This window comes from Cyprinus carpio, chromosome B20, assembly GCF_018340385.1.
Source record: "Cyprinus carpio isolate SPL01 chromosome B20, ASM1834038v1, whole genome shotgun sequence".
NCBI lineage: Eukaryota > Metazoa > Chordata > Actinopteri > Cypriniformes > Cyprinidae > Cyprinus > Cyprinus carpio.
The window spans coordinates 3821940-3835523 of NC_056616.1; the positions used below are offsets into that span (position 1 = coordinate 3821940).

The 13584-nt window shown below is 42.1% G+C and overlaps 1 protein-coding gene across 3 annotated transcripts in view; it reads left to right on the plus strand.

Annotated features, from left to right (window-relative positions):
• LOC109101179 (E3 ubiquitin-protein ligase TRIM9-like) overlaps positions 1-13369 on the plus strand; it is a 38592-nt gene extending 25223 nt beyond the window's left edge. For all 3 annotated transcript variants that reach the window (XM_042746393.1, XM_042746395.1, XM_042746394.1), the window contains 3 exons: positions 935-1238; positions 8166-8328; positions 8633-13369. In XM_042746393.1, the coding sequence (XP_042602327.1) occupies positions 935-1238; positions 8166-8328; positions 8633-8677 (512 nt within the window). In that variant the 3' untranslated portion in view covers positions 8678-13369. The remainder of the gene's footprint in view (positions 1-934; positions 1239-8165; positions 8329-8632) is intronic.
• The last annotated feature ends 215 nt before the right edge of the window (positions 13370-13584 follow it).

Genomic DNA, 13584 nt, shown 5'->3' on the forward strand with positions numbered 1-13584 from the left:
ATTTCTTCAAATTTATTCCAGTGAAGGTCTTGGATGACCTGAGGATGAGAAAAATTTCATGTTTGGGTGAACTGTTCTTTTATTTTGTGAATAGAACATTTCCACTATACTCTATATATTTCTTAACCTTTAACAACATATCTACAGTGTTCACCTTGAATAAACATGGCTAACTTGTGTTTATAGCTTGGAATGTGATAAAAGATGGCAAAACAATATTTTCTTGAGGTTTTTAGAATTAATTTCATATTTAGCAAAATGGCATAAAAACACTGTTCCCTAACTGAGAAGCACAGTGGGAACATGGGTAAATTAACACACACATTAACTATGGATATTAGCTTTTTCAATGTCAAGATTTATATCAAAATCTATAAATGTTTATGGAAAAAATGATCTTTATTTAGATTTATTGTATTTATTTATAGGTGTATATTTAAGTCCTGTGACTGGCTTTTAAGTTTTGCACCAATAGAAGACTGTTAGAATTAAGACCCCAGTTATAGTTACATTGGCAGGTTATAGATTGCTATTTGCTGTTTGCAAAACTACATAAACCAGGGGTCCCACAGGAGATGTTCAATTAACACAGGACTTGTTAGGGTTTGATGCTAGATTTGCCTTGCAGGCCCTCTGCTACCAAAAATCTTCTAAGAGAGCATACTAGCTTCAATATTTCATTCCTTCAACTCTTTTAATAATTCATGTATCACTGCAGGAGTGAATATGTGTTGCTATGTTTATGATCAGCAAATTATGATAACTAAACTTAACCTCTTATATATCGTTGCTAACGTTGGGAATTTCACACATAAAATGATCCTTTATCTGTCAGATATAACTGTCCTAAAAATCCCTGATTAATATTAGTATTTTTTATTGATTAACCTCTTTAACTGGCTTTCACAAAATGTATTTTATCTTTCCGCTGCAGTGGCATGGTTCACCTTTGACCCTACGTCAGCTCACAGAGACATTGTCCTATCTAATGAAAACCAGACTGTGACTTGTAACAGTTATGATGATCGTGTGGTGCTCGGGATGGCTGCCTTCTCCAAGGGCGTGCATTACTGGGAACTTAGTGTGGATCGCTATGACAACCACCCCGACCCCGCATTCGGTGTGGCCCGGATTAATACGATGAAGGACATGATGCTAGGGAAGGACGATAAGGCCTGGGCCATGTATGTGGACAACAATCGCTCCTGGTTCATGCACAACAACTCCCACACCAACAGGTACGGATATTAATTTTTTTTAGAGTGGTGATAAATTTTGCAAGCTGGGCTTTTGACAGATTTGGTCCACATTATTTTGGACAGGCACCACCTCTTGGACAGGAAAGGACCATCTGTCCAACACATAATTTTTGTCTATTCATTGAAAGTCCACATAACTAAAATTGTCAAGCTGGAAAAGGTGAATACAGACAAGTTTTTCCGTTCCACTATATTCCTATTGTTTTTCTATGTAAACAAGCGCTAGATGGACGTGTTTGATCATTGCATTCATGTTTTGTGTCTTTTGCAGTTTCTTATGCATAACATGGCATACTAAAAATGCAGCGCTTAAGTTAAAATAAGTTCAATTGTTAAGAAATGCATTTCGGAACATTCAATTTTCCCATTATTCCAATATCCACGTCTCATAGTTTTCAAACCAAAATGCATTATGTGTGAATAGCCACTTAGAAAAAGCATCTGCAAAATACATAGATGTAAACTTGCTAAAATATTATAAGTGTAAGAGCAAGAGAGGCAAGACAGCAACACACGTCTGTGATAGTTCAGACTATGCTTTTTGGTTGTCTGCTTCTTCACACAGTTTCTTTCATTCACTTTTAATAGGGTCTCTAAGAGTTCTTTAAGCTTCTTTTCTATAGTTCAGACTATGCTGATGATGTATACACCATATTACAGTATGTTGGAATATTTTTATAGTTGTGGAGTATTATAAACAGTTTCAGTATAAAGGTTTGATTAGCATATACTGTAGATGTAGTGCATGTATACATGCTGTAAGTCACAGTTATGCTGATGCAGTGTCCTCTGGAGAGTATGAAGGGCAGGTTGATTATAACACTTGAATACTAATGCAGTGATTAAAAATTCTGCCTCCATTTATTGATAGTGAGGTGACTGCGAGGACACGCTAACAGTACTGATAGTGTTACACTTAACAATCCCTGATTTCATATGCAGCCTGAAGCCAAGCTTGTTGGCTTGTTTTTTAAGATTGTGTAGTGAATGTGACAGACATAATTCACCATGGTTAAGTGTAGTTCTATACACTGTGTTCTGCATAACTGTTCAGGGATCGTGGTCCCTTTAAATGTTCGGAATGCGTGATGACGTAAAACGCCGGTCAGCGCCATTGTTCGAGTTTTCTGTTTTTAGCTAAAATAATAAACGAGACACGCATTCGTGTGCTCAAAGTGAGAAGTTGTCCCTTGCAAATTACTGCAATTTCCACACTGGTGACCCCGACATTAGTCTGCTGGACGTATCCAGAGACACGACGCGATCATGACCGCGAACGCTCTCACCCTCAAACTCCCCGAATTCTGGGAATCGTCAGCATCGGCATGGTTCGCCCAGACTGAAGCGAAGTTCACATTGCGTGAAATCACCGCGGATACGACAAAATATTACTATGTTGTGTCTGCCCTCGGAAATTCAACAGCATCCAGAGTGGTGAGCCTTCTTACGAATCCTCCCGAAAATGAGAAGTATACGGCACTTAAAGCCCACCTGTTGAAAACGTTTGAACTGTCAGACGCTGAGGACTGGGTGACAGCAAACCGTCCGAGCTCATGGACCGTATGCTGGATCTTTTGGGCGAACACAGACCTGATTTTCTTTTCATCCAGCTTTTCTTGCATCAGCTGCCTTCCCAAGTGAGAGCTGCATTAGCCAACACCACAATCACTGACTGTCGTAGACTAGCTGAAGAGGCTGATAAATTTTTCCTGGCGAGTCAGGGACATTGTGCGACTGCGCTTTTTCCCGCGCACATCTCTTCGGTGATGCGGGACGACGCCACACTCTTTGCTGCGACCAACAGCCCTCAGGATTGTGTTTCTATCATGCAAAGTTTGGAACCAAGGCTAACAAATGCCATCCACCATGCAGTTTCAGTGTTTCGGGAAATGCCAGGGCCGGCGCTCAGTAGTAGCCATGAGTGTCGGCCGCATAGGCAGGCTGCTTTTCATCTGCGATAGCATCTCCGGACGCCGTTTTCTGTGCGACACGGGAGCACAAAGGAGCGTCCTGCCTGCATCCCGTTTGGACATGGTAACCGACAGCCACGGCCCCCCATGGAAGCTGCCAACAGTAGCCCCATCCGCACATATGGAACGAGGTATGTTGAATTGTGTTTCGGAGGACAGCATTTCGGTTGGGACTTTGTTACTGCAAAGGTTGCCGTTCCCCTCCTCGGTGCTGATTTTTTGTGTGCGCATGGACTGTTGGTGGATGTAAAGAACCGCCATCTGATTGATGCTGTCACGTTTTGTTCTTATACATGCACGCTCAGCGAAGCGGACTCCATACGACTGTCTAGCATGCTCTCAGCTTCCGATGATTTCCAACGTCTATTGGCCAGTTTCCCAGCCCTCACTCAGCCCACTTTCTCTTCATCTACTGTGAAGCACGGTGTGGAGCACCATCTCGCCACTACTGGTCCACCCGTCTACGCCCGCGCTCGGCGCCTCGACCCGACCAAGCTTGCCATTGCAAAGGCTGAGTTTGCAAACATGGAACGCCTGGGCATAGTACGCCGATCCGACAGCCCGTGGGCATCACCCCTCAATCTTTGTCCCCAAACCTGGCGGCGGCTGGCGCCCGTGTGGCGACTACCGGAGGCTTAATGAGGCAACGGCACCTGACCGATACCCAGTCCCGAACATACAGGATTTTTCAGCACACCTGGCTGGCAAGGTGATTTTTTTCCAAGGTGGACCTCGTCCGGGAATATCATGAGGTGCCGGTACACCCACTGGACATTCCCAAAACGGCAGTGATCACGCCGTTTGGTCTGTTTGAGTTCCTGCGCATGCCGTTCTGCCTTAAAAACGCCGCCCAATCTTTCCAGCACCTCATGGACTCTGTTTTGCGGGACCTGCCTTTCCTTTTTGTGTACTTGGATGACATCCTGGTAGCGAGCACGTCCAAGTCTCAGCACCTGGCGCACCTCCGAACCCTTTTTGAGCGGCTTAGCCACCATAGACTAATTGTCAACCCTGCCAAGTGCCAGTTCGGTCTCTCCACCATCGACTTCCTAGGACACAGAGTCACTAAGGACGGGGCAGTTCCTCTCCCATCAAAGGTGGAGGCAGTCATACAGTTCCCACGCCCACTCACTGTAAAATCCCTGCAGGAGTTCCTCGGCATGGTGAATTTTTATCACCGCTTCATCCCTCGAGCCGCTCAGCTCATGGGGCCCTTGCACGAGGCCTTAAAAGGTAAACCCAAACACGCTGTGGACTGGACAGAGAGCAGAGTCAAGGCTTTGGATGCCACTAAAGCAGCATTAGCGAACGCCACCATGCTGGCGCATCCTTCTCCTACAGCCCCCATTGCCATCACCTCGGACGCCTCTGATTATGCTGTCAGTGCGGTTTACGAGCAGTGGGTAGGTGGGGCCTGGCAGCCGCTGGCTTTCTTTAGCCGTCAGCTGCGCCTTTGTGAGCGGAAGTACAGCACTTTCGACCGGGAGCTGCTGGGTATCTACCTCGCCATTAGACACTTTCGTTCCCTGCTGGAAGGCCGACACTTCACTGCTTTTGTGGACCACAAGCCACTGACTTTTGCCATGGCCAAGGTGGCTGAGCCGTGGTCCGCCCGCCAGCAACGGCATCTGTCTTACATTTCAGAGTTCACCACGGACTTGCAGCACATTGCCGGTAAGAGCAACCACGTGGCGGATTGCCTATCACGGGCTCTGGCAGGGGCAGTCCATCTTGCTTTGGATTACAACCGCATGGCCGCGATTCAGACCACAGACCCAGACGTGCAACATCTGAAAACCTCGACTACAGGGCTGCAGATCAAGAACGTGGTTTTTGGCAATGCCGGCACAACGCTCCTGTGTGACATCTCCACAGGTAGTCCTCGGCCTATCGTTCCCTCGGGGTGGAGGCGTCAGGTTTTTGATGCCATCCATGGTCTCTCCCACCCAAGTCCGAAAGCTTCAAAGAGGCCTGTTTCAGCAAATTTTGTGTGGCACGGCCTCAAGAAGGACGTTAGGGACTGGGCTAACACCTGTGTTGAGTGCCAACGGGCCAAAGTACACCGCCACACTAAAGCCCCGTTAGAAACATTCCCGGTTCCTGAGAGGCGTTTTGACCACGTAAACGTGGACCTGGTTGGTCCTCTGCCCTCCTCTCAAGGTTTCACATATTTGTTAACCATGGTTGACAGGACCACCCGCTGGCCTGAGGCTGTGCCACTGACATCGGTGGCATCTGTCGAGATGACACGGGCATTTCTTGGCACCTGGATTGCCCGTTTCGGCACCCCTTTGGACATTTCCTCTGACCGAGGTGCACAGTTCACGTCCGAGCTTTGGAACGCTGTCGCACAGAGCCTCGGAGTGAGACTCCACCGCACGACTGCATATCACCCGCAGGCTAACGGACTCTGTGAGCGTTTTCATAGATCGATGAAGGCTGCCCTGCGTGCCAGCCTCAAAGACAGCAACTGGGTCGACAAGCTCCCGTGGGTGATGCTGGGTATCAGGACTGCACCAAAGGAGGACCTTCAGTCCTCATCCGCGGAGCTTGTTTACGGACAGCCACGGTTCCCTGGTCTGCCACTCTCCAGCGGTCTACTCTACTGGATAATGCAAGGTTTTTTGCACCTGTCCCTACTTCCTGTCACGGCCTCCCTCAGTCGCACATCCCCACTGGACTTCAAACAGCCGACTATGTTTTCATTCGCCACAATGCTCACAGAGGGCCGCTACACCCGCCCTACGAGGGCCTGTTCCGGGTTCTGGAGACAGGGGACAAACACTTTGTGGTGGACAGGGGTGGCAAACCGGAGCGACTCTCCATTGACCCCCTTAAACCGGCTCATTTGGACGTGGCCAGGCCCATTGACCTGGCCCAGCCCCCATGACGCGGACGGCCTCCTGCTCTGCCCCCACCCAGTGCTCCCACCCCACCCAAGCCTCCCACACCCCATGCCCCTCACCCGGGTAATGACGGTACACCAGCTGCAGTGGGGTCTCCTCGACCTCCGGTACAGCGCAGTCGCTGTGGCTGGTTGATACGCCCACCCCCCCGTTGACAGTTGGGTTTTTCTGATATGGTGAATTCTGGGGGGGACGTGTGTAGTGAATGTGACAGACATAATTCACCATGGTTAAGTGTAGTTCTGTACACTGTGTTCTGCATAACTGTTCAGGGATCGTGGTCCCTTTAAATGTTCGGAATGCGTGATGACGTAAAATGCCGGTCAGCGCCATTGTTCGAGTTTTCTCTTTTTAGCTAAAATAATAAACGAGACACGCATTTGTGTGCTCAAAGTGAGAAGTTGTCCCTTGCAAATTACTGCAGTTTCCACAATGTCTTGTTTTCCCAGCATGTTTCTTTTATTCTCTTCTCCTCCATCACCCAGAGGCTGTAAGCAGGTAAACCATTCAGGTGAAAGTAGTTTGTAGAGTCACTTATGTAGAACTTTGCTAGTAATAGTTTTAGTATCATCAGCTTTGTGATATTTGTTAGATAAGATAATGTTCTAGAAACACAATGGTTCTGTTTGTATTAAGATGCATTTTTGTTGATCTGTTCTGGTGGAAACATAACGCTTTATATATTTTTCATTGCTGAGTGCAGCATTCGCATTCAAGTTAAGACCGATTCACACCAAGGATAACTATAACATTGACTATAACATTTTAATAATCATTGTAATTCTTAAGTATAGAGACGTTCACACCATAGCTTTAATGAGAAAAGACACAGAAAGGGATGCAGATTGTGACAAAATATGAGGGGAATGGCTTTAAAAAATAATAAAATGCATGTTAATGGGATAATTAACCCAAACAAATAAAGTACACCCTCAAGTTGTTCCAAACCCTTAAAATTTCTATTCACCATCAGAACACAATTGGAGATTTGTTTTAATATTTTCATTCTCTCATCATTTTTGTACATCCATTGAAAGTCCACACAAACAAAATTTTCAAGCTTCAAAAAGTTCATAAAGACATTGTAAAAGTAATCAAGCGATTTATGCTGTTTTGGTGTGTATCACTTTAAATGCAAATGAGCCGCATGTTTCCGCCCTGTCTCCAGATGAGGGAGTCCTGTATATATCTCTCTTGCTTTGCATACAGCAATAAATAGCCCTTAGAAATTATGGCAATGCAGGGCTGTCAATCAGCTGCCGTGGGTGGGGCCTAAACAATGTGATGTCATATTGCTTAGAGAATCAGGCTTAGTGAGACTGATTTGGTTTAATGGGGATTAAAAAAAAGAGTGGGTGGATTTTTATCATTGTAGGGTGGTTGTGTTCACACACTGCCAGCACACATTTACGTCCAAACACCATGTAAAAGTGGATTTTGCATAATAGGTGCCCTTTTAATCCAAGTCTTTTGAAGAGAGATTTTTTTTGCTCACATGACACGTAAGAACTAACCTCATTGGTTCTTGTGCATCAAGCAAACATGGTTGAGCTTCTGTTTACAATAAATATTTTTGTATTCAATTTTTGACTAAAATCCTGGTGAACTGACCCTTTAATAACAGGTGGAAACAGGGTCAATGTTTAGAAATGCATGATATGTAGAGGCTTCCCTTGTATTCCTCAACATATTTCTTTTAAAATATCTGAGCTGTTGAATTGTTCTTCACTACTCTATAAATATAAGTCGGTGATATCACACTTGCAGTCCTCCTGTCAAACTGAATATTAGCTTCGCTGTGATTCAGAAGTAACATACACACTGAAGTTGTGAGTAAAGTGGAGTCATAGCACAATTTCTCCTCCCTTCATTCTTTACTCTGATCCAGCTCCACTCCAAATTCCCCATTACCTGCATCCTTCTCGTATCTCTGCCCAGAGAGATCTCCGATTAAAAGAATACACTCCTGTGTATCCGGTGTCGCTGATTCACTTTATTTGTCTCCTTCCTCTTCTCTGTGATTCTTGCAGGGCTGAGGGTGGCATCACAAAGGGTTCGACTGTGGGGATTCTATTAGACCTGACAAAACATACCCTGACCTTCTTCATCAACAAACAACAGCATGGACCCGTCGCTTTCGAGAACCTGGAGGGTGTGTTCATGCCTGCAGTTAGCCTCAACCGCAACGTCCAGGTGAGCAGCCGATCCACACTAACCTTTAACATACTCAGTAATACTGTTTTTGGGTCACGTAATTTAATGTAAGCTGTTGAACTATTGTATAAACGCAATGTCACACTCAATACCTTTTACAGTTTGTACACACACCTATTTTTAGTTGCACAGTACTTAACATTAAACATTTTGTCTTAAAAGTGAATAGATGGATATAGAATCATTTAAGGTGAATCATAATATGAATCAGATTCCCATGCCTAGTGATCATCAGCACATCACATTTATCAACATTAATGATTGAAATTTGTCTTTTTCACAGGTGACTCTAATCACAGGTCTGGAAGTCCCAAAGAGCATCATGTGATCATCTTGGATCAATAAGAACGAGCCAGACCTTTCTTGTTAAACAAATCAGTGCTCTACTCTTATACTGCACTGACATATAATGCTAATATTAATAATATTTTTCCCCTCATGGTCATATGGGTGATTTGCATTGCAGAGTTTCCAAATCATTCCCATGTTTACAGAAAAGCAAACCGCGATGTCCCCACGGGGGCCAAAACTGGAGTCGGACCCAAAAGCACTTTGTATGCCTCTTTTTCATACCTCCAACGAAAGATAGCACAGTTTCAAAAACATATTTGGATTAAAACCAATTTACCAGCCATTTGATATGTTAGCAATGGAACAGAGTATTCAAACGCAACCGATAGTGATCAAACAACTGTGAGACACAAATCTCAGGTTTACTCACCTTTAGGGTGCGTTCACACTTGTCATGTTTGGTTTGATTAAAACGAACCCTGGTGCGATTGCTCTGTTAGTACGGTTCATTTGAGTAAGTGTGAATGCTGCCATCCAAGCCCTGATGTGCACCAAACAAGCAGACCGAGACCGCTAAAAAGATGGGTCTCAGTCCGCTTCCAAACGAACTCTGGTGCAGTTCGAATTAAATATGAACGCAACACAGACCAAATACTTCTAAACGAACCAAAAGCAGGAAGTAATGACTAGATGCAACGCTATGCGACTGTAACCAAAACAGAATGAGCATAGGGCAAACGTGTAGCAACAATGAGGTAAAGTGCCTTTTATGAGCTCCTTGTGAGTTTGCAGGTGGTGAAAATAAAATTATATCTAGATGCAAGAATGAGCACGCTTAGTCCAGCAGACCGCATTAGATGTGTTTGGTTTAAAGCTTTGATATCATACACCCACAGCGCCGCTTTAAGTCTAACGCACTTTTTGTTTGCGGTGTTCGGTGAGTTCCATCAGGATATATACGTCATTCAAGCCGACCAATCAGGTTGTGAAAGTATCAATATGGCTTTAGGTTTACTGTCAAAAATGCTAATGTGAACGCTAAGGAGACCAGGACTAAATGTATCATTTTCCTTTTTGGGTTTAGACCAAATGAACCAAAGAACTGAACTACAAGTGTGAACATACCCTTAATGTGCTTCAAAAGCCCTCAGAAATATCATCACTCAGACCATGAATCTGGGGTGCTGGGATTGAAAAAGTCCCGGTCAAGCCAAAAGCCCTGCGTCAGATAATGGTGAAGTTTACAGTCTCTTCAGTTCATAGTTCCACAAGTAAAATTGTAAATCTTATTGCTAATATCACACTTTAAGCTGCAAAATTTGAGGAAAAAACAACAATGATTGTAGCACAAACAGTTGAATTACATGCTGAAGTGTAATACTTAACGTATGCCCAATTGTCTTAGCAAACAGCACTAAAACACACAAGAAAAAACTCCAGGTTTACAGAAATGATATAATACCTGCCATTGGAGATAGACTGTGCCCTCACTGCCAAGTAGACTCAGTCTTGGTGCTTTATATGAGCAACAGTTGTGAATATTTAGCCAGAATCTCAACTCTGAGGTCTCCTTACACTGTGACCGACATATTCCTTAAGAGTCGTGAAGTTGAAGTGTGTAATTTTCTCCTGACAGCTTAATATGCAGAGATAATTATAAGCCATTTTAGGTTGATTTCACAGAAAAGTGTAAACACTGATTCAAAACATTGCTCTGTTTGTTTGAACTATCCCTAGCAATGACTCAACCAGTAGTGAGAGTTTAGGGTGGGGCTATCTGTATTTCTGAACAATGACAAATGAGTGGTTGGGAAACCTGTTTGAAAACAGTCACTATTTTTTGTAAATGTATTTAGTGACGCAAAAATTACACACTTCGACTTTAAAAACATGACAGACTCGAGCTTCATACACCTCTATACAATAAATGATCACTTCATGGTTCAATCAGTATTATTTCCATGCGCCCTTTAACGCTTTTTTAGATTCTGATGTCGAAATACAAAGTCATAACTTGTAGTCGGGAAAAAAGATCGCGTTTGCATGTTGTACAGCTGTAAATATGGTCAAAGCAGTAAAGCACGCATGAGTTACACATTCATTATATTGAATTTGTGTTACGTAGTGTGATGACATGAATGAAACAGGAATGCAGCATAGACACAGAGAGTTTCAATCTACCCAAGTGTTTGTTGTGTGGAATTATTTTCTGATAATGTAGCTTTGAGTTAAAACCCCCAAAAGCTACATAACTCCATAACAGCGTTTTTATTCTCATAAAATCGGTCACATTAAATGCTACGAGGAGTCACATATGGACCTTGCAACAGGAGATATAAGCCTATGTTTCAGTTTATACCTCTGTTCAAAATACAGTGGTTTCAGGGAGAAATGAGAGATAAATGAAAGATGTTATATTTGTTTATTATCCTGTCCAGACATTAAATTGCGGGATTATGGGAACAGAAAATAACCCATTGGTGATGTAAAGCATGGGATGTTGTTGATATTCATAACGTGTTTCTATGAAGAGTGTAATTAATGTAAATAGCTTGAGCAGATGCTTTTATCTCGCAGTGAGTGCTTTGCTGTCAGGAGTACAAAACTAAAACGGAACAGGTACTGGCACTAAATAAGTGCAATTAAAAAAAAAAGAAAAGAAAAGGAGTGGTAAAATGTAAAAAGCTTAAACTTAAAGGAATGTTCTGGGTTCAGTCAAGGCTATTGTCTTTTTAGGAAAACTGAGAATGTTGTTCCAGGTCATTCATCGACATCTTTACGCTACTATGATGGCATTTCAAGTATAAATCACAGAAAAAAATTGACTTTTAGCAGTAAAACACTAACACAAATACCAACACAATCTAATTGCTGTTTCTAACTATTTTACATGTTGACAAATTGGTGACTAATCCATATGAGTTTCTACAATCTCACTCGTAGATTTTCATAGGATCTATTTAAGCCCCAGTGACAGTTTTGTTTAGGGGTGGGGTTAGAAGTGGATGTTCATGTTACTTTTTTGCTAAAAATCATACATTTTTATCTGAAAAAATTTAAGTAGGGAGGAATTTGCACAAGTGCTTAAGCTGCATTTCCAGTTCTTGACCCTTCAGAGACTTTTGACTTCCACTTCTTGACCCTTCAGAACATTTCGCCCTATAGACGTCCACTGTATTGTAAAAGTGGCAAGTTTAATTATTGTCTGTGGTGACTGCCAACATGCCACATATGCGGTCCAAATGTACTTTTTTTTTGCCTCATCCACCATATTTATGAACATCAGCAGCCAAAGTAATGGCGATAAATACAGACATTACAGCCCTTCAATGGCTTTGACCCATACAATGTACCAGAAAACATTTTTACAGATCTCAGGTTAACCCTTATAAATGTAACGTTCATGTGGATTAAATATATTGTATCTCTGTTTATGTGTTTTCATTTCACAGCCAATACTTGCTAATGGGCTGCTAATGGTCATAATTATGGATGATGAGCCGGAAAGTCATGTGACTGAAACGGGTGAATAGCTAAAGCTGAACTTTGAGCATTCCTTTAAATCCAGTTTATTCTATGGGTGACGCCTTCCAAAACTGCCGTCTGTCCAAAAGGATCTATCTTTTTTTTTTTTACAGTGTCATTTTAAATATCGCAATGGATTTTTTTGTTTGTATTAAAGTATATTTAAAAGTTTAATTCAGTGTAGATAATAGAAACACTGGTCATGTACTGAATATGAAACAAAATGCACTCAAAAAAACAGTGCATTGCATATGTATGATTATAAACCAACTGTACAGTAATAGAGATTTCATAAGCTAAATATGGACATGACCCAGAATCATAGGAGAAAGGATGTGTAGTATGAGGATATTTTACTTCCTCAGTGGTTGAGGAAGACAACTTGCAATTCCTGCCTAACTGAATTCATTTAAAATTTCATACCAACTGTCATTGCCTAAAATAACCAGATCTTGGACATGAATAATTTTCCTTCCTGTTCCCGTTTCTAACAGTCTTAAATATTCAATAGGCTGAGAAAATGAACGTCTCGTTCTGTGCCTCATTCACACAAATCTGCCAAAATTTGAGACGTTGTTTGGAATGTGGTGTGTTTTCACTCAGACTGGATGTCAACAAACTTAAAACTTCATATCAGGGTGTTTCTTCAACTATGGTCACCTTTTGCCCTGTGAACTTTCAGAACTTTTATAATTCTTTAACCAACAAATGTAATTTCCATCTCATCACAAATGGAAATGACATGTAAACATTTTAGGATGGCCAGTGTTGGAGCCAACGCATTACAAGTAATGCAAGTTACTTAATCAGATTACTTTTTTAAAAAACATATCTAGTAAAGTGATTGCATTACTTTTAAATTTAACAGAAAATGTCCAAGTTACTTTTTCTAATAAGTAACTCAAGTTACTTTGTTTTTCCATTTAATCGCTGACAGCTCTCTTCTCTTGTCCCCTTATTGAGGAGTGAGGTGCATAGGCAGAGGCACTTCCTTTAGCCTGAGGCTTTTAATTTAATTTCACTTTTGGTGGGAAAGGGCTTTTACAGTTACCACAAATATTACTATTCAAAATTAAGTTCGGCTTAGGTGAAAAAAGTCATGCAAAAGGAACGTAATGGATTACTTTCCATACAATGTAACTAAGTTACTTTTTATGGAGTAATGTATGGAAGCAGATTAGTCTCAAATATAATTCACGCAAAAAACACGATTCACACATGCGTAGATAATTTCACATGCATGAAACCTAATTCACGTACACACACAAAAAAATTCACGTGCGTGAAAAAATATATATATTCACAAAAAGCAATTCACATGCGCAAAATAAAATTATATATTCATAAAATACATTTCACAAATGCAAAACACAATTCGTAGATATACAACTGTACACAAAAACCTTTGAATGTTTAAAA